The following is a 12,780-nucleotide window of genomic DNA, read 5'->3' as shown; positions in this document are numbered from 1 at the left end:
CACAAGTCGGCCATTAACAAATTAGTGAGCCACACCACTCACCCTTATGACCTCCCAATGGTCAATAACTATGACAACCATTTTACCAAAAAAATAATACTTATGACAACCAACTAAACATGCCCACTTTGAATTTCCCGAATTGTCCTCCCCATTTGCGCATCATGATGATCATAACAGGGGTAAATCTGTAAATAAACATATACCGTACGTGCGGCACGGCTTTTAAGAATTAGATTAAACCGAATTACAGATTTTGATCAACGGTAAGTCACATGTGACCAGCTCAGCCGGTCACATGGCGTAGAACCGGTGTGGGACCAACACCGAACTGTCCGAACACAACTACGGCTTATTGTATTTTCGCACGTTCTCGGAAATGGCCGCACGTGCACGAGAGAACCCGTGACCAAAGGCTATAGGAATTCTCGTCGCCCTTACATCTGATCGGCGTTGCCGATTATGCGTTGATGATAATTTCCGTTCCAATCCCAAAAAAAAATTAATAATTCAGATCCAACAGGGGATGGCGTGGGTTCGACCGTTAAAGTTTTGACCGATATCGCACGTGTGGGGCTTACGAGAGCACACGTGTGATCTAGTGTTGTCTGATGATGATGTCGCCTGAAAATTCGTGCCCCACGTCCCTTCCACGTGAAACCAAAGTTATGAGCGGTTGCAACTTGCGTTTGTTTACGCATAATCCCTGTCCCCTCTCACATTAATGCCTGTTCTTTTCATGTGTATATTTGTACATATTATATATAATATATGCAACCATAAATGGACCATAGTAGTATCCTAATGTACAATATAATGTGAGTAATTTTCATATGCATACGGACTGCTGTATTATTAGGGTTCTATTTCCAATTCCACTTCCAGCGACAAAATACGGTTGTCGAATAATATCTTCCATCAAATTGTATGGGAAACCATTTTTTGGGTTATGGCAATACTATAAATATATAATATAAGGAATAGGAATGTAAATATAAGGCGGTACGTAAAATAACTGAATATCATTTTTTTTATATGCCAAGTTACAGCATCAATACGATTAAATAACAAAGCTGAAACCAATATACATATATATTGTCTCATTGTATAGACGACTGGAAATAATAAAAATTGTTTAATCGTCCCTGTCTGTATATTGAAAAACCTATTTTTTTTAAACAAAAAAACTATTTTTTTTAATAGAAAATATTTTAGGGAGGTGAAAATAAATGGAAGAACTGAGATTGCGTCGGCATCATAAGAGAGCGAAGAAATCCAAAACCGGCGGAGTCACGTTTGTCGAGAGACAGAACCCGGTTCCAGAAAAACACGTGGGACCCGCGGACTTTCAAATCATTGAAAGATTACGTTCTGAGGACAAAACGGTAATTATACAATCTTCTTATCTTTTGGATTTGGACCCAAAGGAAACCGGACCAGGTCGAACTGTGTGGGCCCCTGTTCACGTGAGCATCACATGGTTTTCAATCTCTCTAGATCGCTGGGCCCACCTCGTCGTGGGCGTGTATATATCATAAATCATTTTTTTTCATTTTTTTTTCTTTACTTCAATGCTTTTCGAATAAAAAAACGATATGTTAGCCTTCCGTATGAAGTGATATATGTGTAAAAAAAACAATTAAGGTATTTTTGCAATATAATTGCTATTAATTATACCAAACCTAAAAGTAAATAAAAAATGTTAAATGTATTAAATTCTAATATATATAGTAATTAAAATTCTGTAAATATTTATAAAGTATTTTTGTATGTAAAGAAATGTATGTTATTTAACCCACTAAATGAAGAAGGGTGCAATTAATTATGTGATTAAAGATTAATTTCGGATTTAGGGGATTAAGTGAACAAGACCTAATGAATCTCTTGATTATCAATATATATATATATATATCATTTACTTCGCTCTCCATCCCGTGGTTAGGATATATATACAAGTGGACAAAGAGATATGGCAAGATGCATGGCCATGAGAGTACATTCTTACATCGGTTCTTCATCAATTATTCGATTATGACAAGTGACAACATAGTAGTTCGTAGTTGTTCGGAAAGAAAAAAGAATCGTTTTACAGGTAATAGTTTTTGAAGGGACATAATTTCATTTCATATTTATTTGATTTCAGATAATGTGATTCCATGAAAGATGCTTTTAACCTTATTTCCATGAAGTTTGTTCGTACCCTTATAATTATAATATTTTTCTTAATTTTTGTAACACATTTCCATTAATTTTAATTAAAAAGTTTGAATACGACTGATCCAACTATTTTATAAAATAATGCTGATTTAGAGATAAAAAACTAGATCATCACGTGTGTGATAAAAAAGGATGAAGTAAGGAAAAAAAAAAAGAGATGGGGCAAAACAATCGCGTAAACTTTTCATCTTAAATAAGAAAATATTTCAAACGTAATTTCTTAATTTAGAACAAAAATATTAAAAAATAAATAAATAGAAGGGGGAAGGAAATAAAAGGAACCAAAACGGGCAAAAAGTTCACGTGGTGTCACGCGGGTTAGTGGACAGAGAAGCCTCGTACGGTGTAAGGAAAGTGAGCTGTGGGGCCCGCTTATGAAAGATGCATGATTTGAGTGTCTCCCTATGACAGAGAAACACGTGGGGACATCCCACAATATGTTCTCTTGTATAGTTATCTACATCTGCACCAATTAATCATTCCTCGAAACAATATATGATTCCGCATTTATGCGAGCCGTTCGGTCATATGTTGAATCATATTATAAACATCCATGGCAATATATATACTGTATGATATACTTTCCTTATTACAAGCATTAATTACATTTAGAACCGCGAAGTTAGAAGAGAGTTTTTTACATTTAAATATAATAAACGACTTAGGAAAAAGTTAAATGCCACTCATTCAAGTATAATAATTTTTTAAATCTAATTTCATCCGACAATAAGATTGGTCCGGAGAAACTCAATAATTGGTCCATTATTCAGTACACGGCGTACATAGCGGTGGACGAGTCGCTTATATATGTCCCCACTTCCGTATCGAGGGCTCTTTTGTCATTTCGTGGAAAAGGGTAATACTGTAATTTGTTTGCTGAGTGAGACCGGGGGACCAAGTTGCATGAAAACCTGGAGAGATGGGATACACCAATAATGAGTTTATTACAGATCGCTCTATGATTTTTTTAAAATTTCTTGTTTAGGTGCCAATTTTAAATTTGTCCCAAAATGGAATAAGTATGGTTAACATGGACCTATGTATATTTTGTTAAATAGGAGACAAATTCGGCATTTAATATCGGATATTTTTGTACAATAACTTCTAGATTAAAATTTATAAAAATGATCTATTTTTTAAATATTAGTTAAGCACCTTTTACAGTCCAAAATTTCAATCTACCAACGATTCAGATCTAAAATTAGGGTTTATATCAGTTTTTATCTTTTAAACTTTAAAATATAATTTTACAGGTTATTAAAATACTTAGTACGCATTTTTAAATATTTAATTAGCAATTTTATGAGTTGTTGGTTCTGAGAACAAATGAACCGTGCACTTTATTATAAATAAATTAAAACAATAATTTGTACATTTTTAATATGTATATATATGCAATACAATATTTTTAAAAGGCAAGAGGGTAGGCAAATTCAAAATTTTCGAACTTTTATAAATTTTCAATAAATTGATTGAAAACTGTGTAATATTTTATTTTATTTATAGAAAAAAAGATTGGTTTAGATTTGGGACAAATTACATACTTTATATGGTAGGATATAAGAAAAGGAAGAGGAAAACGCACATTATTTTAACAACTCCAACTGAAATACATGCATATATTATCTTCTGTGAATTTAATTTGGCGGGGAGAAAATTATACTTTTTTCTAAACAACGTATATATCTCATATAATCTCGTATGAAAGAAAACGCAACAATTTCACTCGCTCCCCACGGCGCAATAAATGTATAGACGTTGTGATGCGATATAAACGCGCACGCACACATATGTATATACATGTATATGTGTATATACATGTATATATGTGTATGATTAAAGAAGGCATGCCAATATAGGTATGGTTGATGCCGAAAGAAATGGGGAAAAGGCAGAGGGGGCTAATGAGGAGCTCTACCTGGTCTTCGGGAGTAAATGATTGTGAAGAGTGGGTCTTGTCGGCGCGTGAAGAGACAACCAGACACGCGCGTGTGCCAGTGGCACGTGCTCCGAGGCCCTTCCACCTGTTAGACCCACGTGAGCCTTTCTCCGCTTACCATTATTGTTGTTTTATCAAGTAGTAGTATTACTATTTGCTTGTCTCGACACGAAAAACTTCATTTTTTAAAAAAAACTTCACGTCGTTTGCATTTAAGATTTTATATTTAGTTTCAAGCGGTAAAATATAAAACTGGTATTAGAAATTTATATGACAAAGATATTACCAATTGACACGATCCGATAATTAAGAACATTCAACTTTTACATGACACATATAATATTATAAATTGAAATAAAATTATCATAGATTCATAGTTATTTATGTATGTTAACGTTATTCCTATTGGAAATTATAATTCAGAAATCAAATAAATAAGGTAAAAAATATTTGATACATTATATATTTTATTCTTAATTGATAATGTAACTTGAACTATCATCAATTATATCTAATGTATATAATCACATTAATATTTCTTTTCCATTTCAACTATTCCTATTAACTATATGAAAGATTTGTATGTATAACGACTTGTAAAGACTGATGTCTGATTTGGTTGTGTAATTTGTCACAAGAACAATACGAGATGTTGGTTTATTGTTGGTTACGTGCAAAAACTTTGGAATTTTAATTAACGCTGAAAAAACAATAATATAATTTATGTATTAAAATGTCGATAGCGTAACTTTTTTTTTGGTAATTAATTGTAGTCCCAAAAACACACACTAACATAAATAGTCGGCTTTTTGTAAACAATCCAATAACACTAATTTGTTGTTTATTTATTTTTATTTATTAAAACATTTAAAAAAAAAACATCGTTGCTTATTTTGATAGTACATGTTTCCTACCACGCGATTTCATAGTAACATATTTTCTTTTATACAATGATGAGACTTTGTAACCGAAGCAACCTTCAAAGCAAATCATTTAAGGATTATGTCGGTCTTCAAATTCTCATGTATTTAACATTGTTTCCGAACATTAGTTATATCAAAATAGTAAGATATATGTTGAAGTGTATATAGCAGAATCCCAAATATTTTTTTTTCGTATTATCATAATTACATATAAAACAACGTAATGATCGGACAATTAACAACTCATCGCAGTGAAATGGTACAAACCATTTGGAAGGATAATATCAGATTAATTACGTGGATTTAATTACTCAACTATTAATTTTTAGATTTTGAAAATCAGATTGTTTTGTTCGAAATACAGCCAACGGATTAATATTTCATTCAATGATTAAATTATTAATGTGTTGCAACAATTAATTATTAATCTCTACGGGGAGAATCAATCACGTAATCAATTGATATTTTTATTTATTTTTAATAATGTTTTGGTGGGTAAGGCCGCTTATGAGCTATATTATTATTGTGCTTGAGAAAATTATGGTTATAAATTTGAAAATTTTATAATGGACCCACATTGATTACAAAAAAATCTGATAGATATGAAAAGTTAATGTGTCGGGTTCCAATCATGTCCTTCCAGATAAAAAGATTTATCTCTACTTATAAACGATTTCAACCGTTGGATTTTGATCTCCTGCCCTTTTCCTTTATCGTAATCACAGCCGTTGGATCTCCCCGTTCTAACATGTGTGAATGGTGGTGGCCCACAAACTTTCGGATGCTTGAATATTCGTAGCGACGAAAAATCACGCACCTAATAATCGACGACCTGTTTATATATATATATATATACTTTTTTTCTGATATGGTAACTTCAAATAATACTCCCTCTGTTTAGTACGTTTTGGAGTCAATTTTTTGTTTTAAAATAAATGACGTTTTGATATTTGTATGTATTTTTTTTATACTTTTTCCGAAATTATCCTTTATTAATAATGAATAATTACAATAATACATAAAAAAAGTTAAGATAATGATAATTAATCGGGGTATTTTAGATAAAATATATTTTTTCTTAACATGTGTATTAAAAGTTAAAACGTCAAATAAAACTAAACTAAACGGAAGGAGTATCTACTATCTAGGAAAACAGGATATTAATTATTTCAATTTTAAAATAACAATTACAAAAGAGGAAACATTTCACAACTATTTTATTATTCCATGTATATAAATAAATAGAAACATTTATGGGACACAATAACTTATTTTCCATTATTTAATCAAAGCGTAACTTTTTTTAGTGGTTCAATGACAAAAAGTAAAACCCAAGCGTCATGCGTTAGAACAAGAAAAAACACAAAAGGAAGTTTGAATTCAACCGTTTTCTTATTTTGACTCATTTATGTATGGCCCAACATTAAAAAAAAGAGTAAAAGGCATTGGAAAATCCGTTAATAATCCTAATCATTTTTACTTTTAAAAAAATCAATCTTTAAAAAAAGCAGACTTTTTTATTTTATAAATATTAAAAAAATTAGTATTAAAAGTCTGTTAATCTAATTATAAGCCTTTTGTTTTTTTAACCTTTTCATTTTACTATTCAAGTCTTTTGTTTTTTGGTCACGTCCTCAAACCTAATTCCCAGCCTTTAAAGAAAATTGACCAGTTCTGCCCATTTTCCCACAGTCTTCCACATATTATATTATGCATTTTTCTATTTTTTTTACGAATCGTAGAAAGTTATAATATTTTATTTGATTTGAAATTCAAATATGTTTGCTTATTTATTTTTTTAAAAAATTACCATAGAGTTCGGAACTTCAGTTCAATTGACTTTTAAAATAAAGTACTCCTTTTATATCCTGTAATAGAGGTAAATCCATTTTTTTTACGTTATGATTTAATTAGAGCTGGATGTTTGTATGTACACACACCCATTAGGTATATTTTTGTATAAATCTTAAAAATGGTGGCATGTATCAAGAGATACAAAAAGAGTTAAACATTGAATTTCAATATTCAACACCTCAATGTTTCAAAAGAGTTTTTCATTCCTAAAACGGATGTAGTATAAGTTATCTTTTCTTTTAATTCACAATTTAATGAATATTGTTATCGTTAACTCTAACAAAAATACCAATATATATATATTAACGTTACTAAATTATTTTTTTTTTCCTGAAATGATTATTTTATCATATTCAAGAGGGACAAGTATGTGTAGCTTTTAATAATTGAACAGATGGGGGGGGGGACAAAGAAGCATAGTTTGTGCTTATAAAATTATTTCGATGGCAAAAGACCGTAACTTTTTTTGTCACGATTATTTGAACAAAAATAAAAATAATTTCTTTTGCCCCCAGCTTGTCACGCACCCATGATTGAACGAAACTATTATTATTATTATTATATAAAAGGTACGAAATATATATATATATATAAAATAAAAAACAAACACGACTCTCGCCACTATATTAACCCCTCCTCTCGTATGCTCATCATTCATCATTCAACTCATCAACCCTCTCAAAAAGGAAAAAAAAAAGCAGAGAAATTTATTGCGCAAACGGAGTCAAGTGCAATTTTCTCGTGGGGTTTCTGTTTGTTTCCCGAGAAAACTTTAGAGAAAAGATGATAGTCGAAAAAGACGACCTGGGTCTGAGCCTGAGCTTGAGTTTTCCCCAGAATCAGATGAATCAAAAGCTGAATCCGTCTGCTTCTGTATCTTCTTCGTCTTCTCCGTTCGATTTGATCCGGAAATCTCCGTGGAACGATTGTTTTAATTCTTCAGGTACGCTCGGATCTGGGATTTTTTTTCTCTTTCTTCTCCATTTTAAAAAACTTACCTCACTTTCCCGAGAAACAAACAGACTTCTCGACGTCTACTCTCCTCTGTATTTTATTTCCAACCTTTTTTTCGTCCGAATAAAGCATTCATTTTTTTTCCTGTGAAAATCATATTTCTGAAGTTCACTGCTTTTTCATCGTTTTCCTCTTCTCGGCTGCCAAACAGAAACTCTCCTTCCCAGTTATGAAAACTTCCATTTCACCGGAAAAATTCGCGAAACCCACGTCTTGATGTCTCAGAAAGAAAAATCTTTATATTTGTTTTTCTCCACGGATCAAAACATAGGGCTCACTTTTTTTTGTTTTGTTTATTTTCTTTTTCATGCATGCAGCTCCAAACCCCGAGTCATGTCGTTTAGGCACAAGAACCTTCCTCCGGGGCATCGACGTGAATCGGCCGCCGTCGATGGCGGCGGACTGCGACGACGACGCTGGCGTATCGTCCCCCAACAGCACCGTCTCCAGCGCAAGTGGGAAGAGAAGCGAGCGAGAAACCAACGGATCGGAGGAACACGACACAGATCCGCTGTGTTCCCGCGGGATCAGCGACGAAGAAGACGGCGACACGTCGAGGAAGAAGCTGAGGCTGTCGAAAGATCAATCGGCTGTTCTTGAAGAGACCTTCAAGGAGCACAGTACTCTGAATCCGGTACGTTTCACCCGTATCTAAATTCATAAAATTTCTGTGGAAGCGGTGATTCGGAGATTCATGGGTCTTTGGTTGTAACTGTTACAGAAACAAAAGCTGGCTTTGGCGAAGCAGCTGGGGCTGAGGCCGAGACAAGTTGAAGTTTGGTTCCAGAACAGAAGAGCAAGGTAGCGATTAAGACATCATTTTCTATAGATTTCTCTCTCTCTGTTTGTGTGTGTATATATATGTATATACTGAAGGGAAGGATTTGTATTGGGACAGGACAAAGCTGAAGCAGACGGAGGTGGACTGTGAGTTCTTGAGAAGGTGCTGCGAGAATCTGACGGAAGAGAACAGGAGGCTTCAGAAAGAAGTGACGGAGCTGAGGGCGTTGAAGCTGTCGCCTCAGTTCTACATGCACATGGCTCCTCCCACCACTCTCACCATGTGCCCTTCCTGCGAGCGTGTCTCCGTCCCTCCTCCGACGCCGTCTTCCTCCTCCGCCGCAGCAGCTCCGGTGACTTCCGGTGCCCCCGCCTCCGTTCACCACCACCGTCAACACCAGAGGCCAGTGGCCGTCAATCCGTGGGGTTCCGGCTCTCCCATCTCCCACGGGCTGCCGTTCGAGGCTCTTCGTCCGCGGTCGTGATTCCTGGTCGGGGTGCGAAGGGTATTTTGGTCATTTACCGAAATCCTTCGCAGGAAAATCTAGGTTGTCTTTTTTTTTAAAAAGAAAAAAGGAGGTTAAGTTAGGTTGACTCAGCAAGATGTTCTTGTTTAACATGTATGTATATGTTTTTTTTTAATTATAAAACTTTTGGTAATTATTTTGACCTAACCTAATATCCTCTTTTGATATTTCACGTGAAGGCAAATCCTTGTTTTAGTTCAAACTTTTCATTCGTAATACTCGTCACCCCAAAATCCGTGATCATTGTACTGAAAGGAGGCATTGTTGTAGTTTTATAGTTCGCCTTAGTTGGGCCGGTAATGGGTCTTCTTGTTGGTCTTACACCGGCCCTTTGATGGGCCGGTAACGGGCCTTATTGTTGGTCTTAAACTGGGCCTAGCTCATACAATAATCATATCATCACATCATATACATATGCTACCACTCAGTTTCATGCCTCTTCCACCAACCCCTGTCGGCTGAATCTATTTCCCTAAAATATGAAAGCTCCATTATTTCTATTTTTTTATTTGTTATTGAAAAAAAGTCTACGGAAGGGAAAATGTTAGATTCTTATCTAAAAAGTACGGTTGTTTTGATTTTTTAAATTTTAATTTCGATTGGTATTACAAAAAAAAAAAATTTCTTTTATTTTTTTTCGGCGTGGGTCATGGCTATCTAGCCCATGTTCAAATGGGAAGCACGACGCCTTTTTCTCACTTGGAAAGGACACGTGGCAATTGCATATAGACTTTCACAAATTCCATGCTGTCACTTTATCGGAACCATTTCCAACACTCATATCGTCCTTTCCGATTCTTCTTCTTCTCCAAAAAGAAAAACATAAGGTGGAGTAGACTTTAGGCAAAAATCTTAAATTCTCCATTCCAAGTTTCAGAGGCCGATTTTATCTCCGATTGAAGGGCGAATCCTCTCCGTCGCCGCCTGATCGGGCCCTTTTCCGTCGAAATATGGTGGTTATCTCCCTGAAAGTTTTGTATCCCGTTTTTCTCCGGTCGATTCCTCTTGATTTTGCTGCGATCTCCATTTCCTGTCGATTTCCTTGGATTTTTCTGCGGATCCTGTAAAATCATTACCGTTTTCGTTGTCTCTGATGTGAATACTTTTTGGCCTTGTTCCGTCGCCCATTTTTAACCTTGTCTCTGTGTATACGCTTGAATAGATAGCTGGTGAATAGGGTTTCGATTGGGAAAGTAGGTTGGTGCGTGTGGTTGAACTCTAGTAGATCTTCGATTGGGGATATGTATATCGAAGAACTAAAGGAAAGAGAAGAGGAGAAGGGGGAGATGCTGGTTGGGGTAGATGAAGAAGGTAATAGGGTTGTAGGGGGAGACGAGGGGGCTTTACTGAGCAGAGAAAGTGTGGTCGTGTTGTCGACAAAGAGGGTGTTGGTCGGTGTAGGTGCTCGTGCTCTATTCTATCCAACCCTGGTTTACAATGTTGTTCGGAATAAACTAGAGGCCGAGTTCCGGTGGTGGGACAGGGTTGCCGAGGTGAAATTTCTCCCGTTTCTTTTGAGATATGTCGAATCTTTTGCTTATAGGAATTAATCTGAATACCCAAAGTATCTGATTCTTTTGTTGTTCATGACCATGTGATATACACAATTGAATATATTCTTAAACTGATATGTTATTTGTCCAGTTTTGATGAATTTTTAACATGTCGCTTCAGTTGGATTTCACCTTCAACTTTGCTGTTTCACCTTGAACTGAGCTGCATTTTGTTTGTGTCCTACGTCCCCTACATATATATATATGCCTCCTAAAGTGTAGTATCATGCTTAATCTTGTCTCTTTTGCTGACATTGTTCTCTCTTTTCTCCAGTTTATATTGCTAGGAGCCGTTCCGTTCCCCTCTGACGTGCCACGACTTAAAGAGCTCGGTGTTTGCGGGGTGATCACACTGAATGAACAATATGAAACTTTGGTTCCATCGTCTCTGTACAAAGTCAGTTCTAAACTGGGTCTTCTCCTTGCTTTAAAGCTGCCCATCTCTATATATCCTTTGTTTCCGTCACATGCTAATATATTGACTCGATTTAGTTTCTCTACTCTGATGGCAGTCTCACTGCATTGACCACTTGGTGATACCCACAAGAGATTATTGTTTTGCTCCTTCCATGGAAGCTATAGCCCAAGCTGTAGATTTTATCCATAGTATGTGCCTTTCCTGGATTGCTATGTTTGCTCTTTCGTTCCATGTCCTAAATTATGATTTGGTTCTCTGAAGTAGTTTTTGTGTGCGTTGTTAGTTATCATGTAAAGTGGTTCGTCTGGAGCCTGTTCATTGGTGTCTATCTTCTTGACATTTTGCTTTGATTAAGTACCTTGCAGTGGTTGGAAGTTATCTTCATTGCGTCCTGACCTTTAGTTGTCTGATTTCAAGGAAATGCTTTGGTTGGAAAGACGACTTATGTTCACTGCAAGGCGGGTCGGGGCCGCAGCACAACTATTGTCATATGTTACTTGGTTGGTATTGCGGTTCTTCCACGATAAACTTGGTTAAAGACACCGTTATGCTGATTCCGTCTTTCGCAAAACAGGTACACCACAAACACATGACACCCGAAGCTGCGTATGCATATGTGAGGTCCATCAGACCAAGAGTCCTTCTAGCAGCCTCCCAATGGAAGGTATCTGCTGTCTGGCAGTGACGAGAACTTTGTTCTTCATGATGAATCATGGAACTCTTGTTTATTTTCCTTATTTAATCCATCGGGTATCTGGTCTGCAGGCTGTTCTCGAGTACTACTGTCTCGAGGTGCCAAAATCTCGGAAACCTTTTGTAGAAGAAGCAGCCGCCGCCATGATACCGAGAAGTGTGAAACCAGTTCCAAGGGATGTAATGGTGTTTGATGATGGGACAGTGGTGGTGGTGACCAAATCTGATCTGGAGGGGTTTGACCCGAAGACAGCTTCTGCGTCAGGAAATGAGATATGGGCGGAAGCGGGTCTAGGACTGGTGTATGGTGTGAAAGTTGCAGGGCAGGCCGCACTAGCCAGGATTTCGTACCTGTGGCTGCGTTGCCGTACGGACCAGAAGATTTCAGGGGAGAGACTCTCCATAGAGTCAGGTTCGTTGGGAGGCGTAAGCCTCGACATCTCTGTCTACTGACTGATGATATTATGGTGTGGTGAGGGAATGGCGATCCATCTATAGGTTTTTGCTTAGTGAGAACTTGCTATATTGCCGTTTCTCTCCGTGGAATTAGAGTACATAAAATAATGGGATCGGTTATATTATATATGGAAGCAACCGTTGTAAAGACTGAGACTTTGCTTTGTCGGGTCATGTGAGTAAATACCGTCTCATGTCATGAATAAGTGAATGTTTATGAGATCGTTATATTCGAGCAAATCAAATATTTTTATAATTAAAAAAACATACAAAAGGGATACATTTAAAGGACTCATGGGCTAATATGGCCCATTATTTACACAACAAATGTACCCAAAGTATTTTAATTGGGCCAACAGCGAAAACATGCACAAAACATGTAAGTTCATATTGGCTCCGAGTAAAT

The 12,780-nt window shown here is 36.0% G+C and overlaps 2 protein-coding genes across 3 annotated transcripts; both read left to right on the top strand.

Annotated features, from left to right (window-relative positions):
• Window positions 1–7,584: 7,584 nt before the first annotated feature.
• LOC104812769 (homeobox-leucine zipper protein HAT4-like) lies at window positions 7,585–9,456 on the top strand. The gene is made up of 4 exons (XM_010540106.2): window positions 7,585–7,876; window positions 8,265–8,581; window positions 8,669–8,748; window positions 8,846–9,456. Exons 1-4 carry the CDS (start codon window positions 7,717–7,719, stop codon window positions 9,210–9,212), a joined length of 924 nt encoding a protein of 307 aa, XP_010538408.1. The 5' UTR covers window positions 7,585–7,716; the 3' UTR covers window positions 9,213–9,456.
• A 557-nt stretch (window positions 9,457–10,013) lies between these two features.
• Window positions 10,014–12,602, top strand: LOC104812768 (putative dual specificity protein phosphatase DSP8). Of its 2 annotated transcripts, XM_010540105.2 has the most exons (7): window positions 10,014–10,207; window positions 10,417–10,747; window positions 11,082–11,204; window positions 11,320–11,413; window positions 11,643–11,725; window positions 11,800–11,889; window positions 11,991–12,602. In XM_010540105.2, the coding sequence occupies exons 2-7, from the start codon at window positions 10,496–10,498 to the stop codon at window positions 12,369–12,371; spliced, it is 1,023 nt and encodes a 340-aa protein (XP_010538407.1). In that variant the 5' UTR covers window positions 10,014–10,207; window positions 10,417–10,495; the 3' UTR covers window positions 12,372–12,602. The 2 variants fall into 2 exon arrangements, with proteins under 2 accessions (XP_010538407.1, XP_010538406.1); XM_010540104.2 differs by having other exon boundaries at window positions 10,014–10,747.
• The last annotated feature ends 178 nt before the right edge of the window (window positions 12,603–12,780 follow it).

The sequence above is a fragment of the Tarenaya hassleriana genome, unplaced genomic scaffold (genome assembly GCF_000463585.1).
Source record: "Tarenaya hassleriana unplaced genomic scaffold, ASM46358v1 Cleome2, whole genome shotgun sequence".
Taxonomy (NCBI): Eukaryota; Viridiplantae; Streptophyta; class Magnoliopsida; order Brassicales; family Cleomaceae; genus Tarenaya; species Tarenaya hassleriana.
The sequence above is the reverse complement of the archived record's forward strand: the minus strand, read 5'-3'. Positions and strand labels throughout refer to the sequence as shown.

What these genes read in the sequence shown, in the direction of transcription:
- LOC104812769 (XM_010540106.2), top strand. Translation starts at nt 7,717, where the DNA reads ATGATAGTCGAAAAAGACGACCTGGGTCTGAGCCTGAGCTTGAGTTTT. An exon ending in CGATTGTTTTAATTCTTCAG is followed by an intron (nt 7,877 to 8,264) that starts GTACGCTCGGAT and finishes TCATGCATGCAG; the next exon opens with CTCCAAACCCCGAGTCATGT. An exon ending in TTCCAGAACAGAAGAGCAAG is followed by an intron (nt 8,749 to 8,845) that starts GTAGCGATTAAG and finishes GTATTGGGACAG; the next exon opens with GACAAAGCTGAAGCAGACGG.
- LOC104812768 (XM_010540105.2), top strand. Translation starts at nt 10,496, where the DNA reads ATGTATATCGAAGAACTAAAGGAAAGAGAAGAGGAGAAGGGGGAGATG. An exon ending in CTATTGTCATATGTTACTTG is followed by an intron (nt 11,726 to 11,799) that starts GTTGGTATTGCG and finishes TTCGCAAAACAG; the next exon opens with GTACACCACAAACACATGAC. An exon ending in TAGCAGCCTCCCAATGGAAG is followed by an intron (nt 11,890 to 11,990) that starts GTATCTGCTGTC and finishes TCTGGTCTGCAG; the next exon opens with GCTGTTCTCGAGTACTACTG.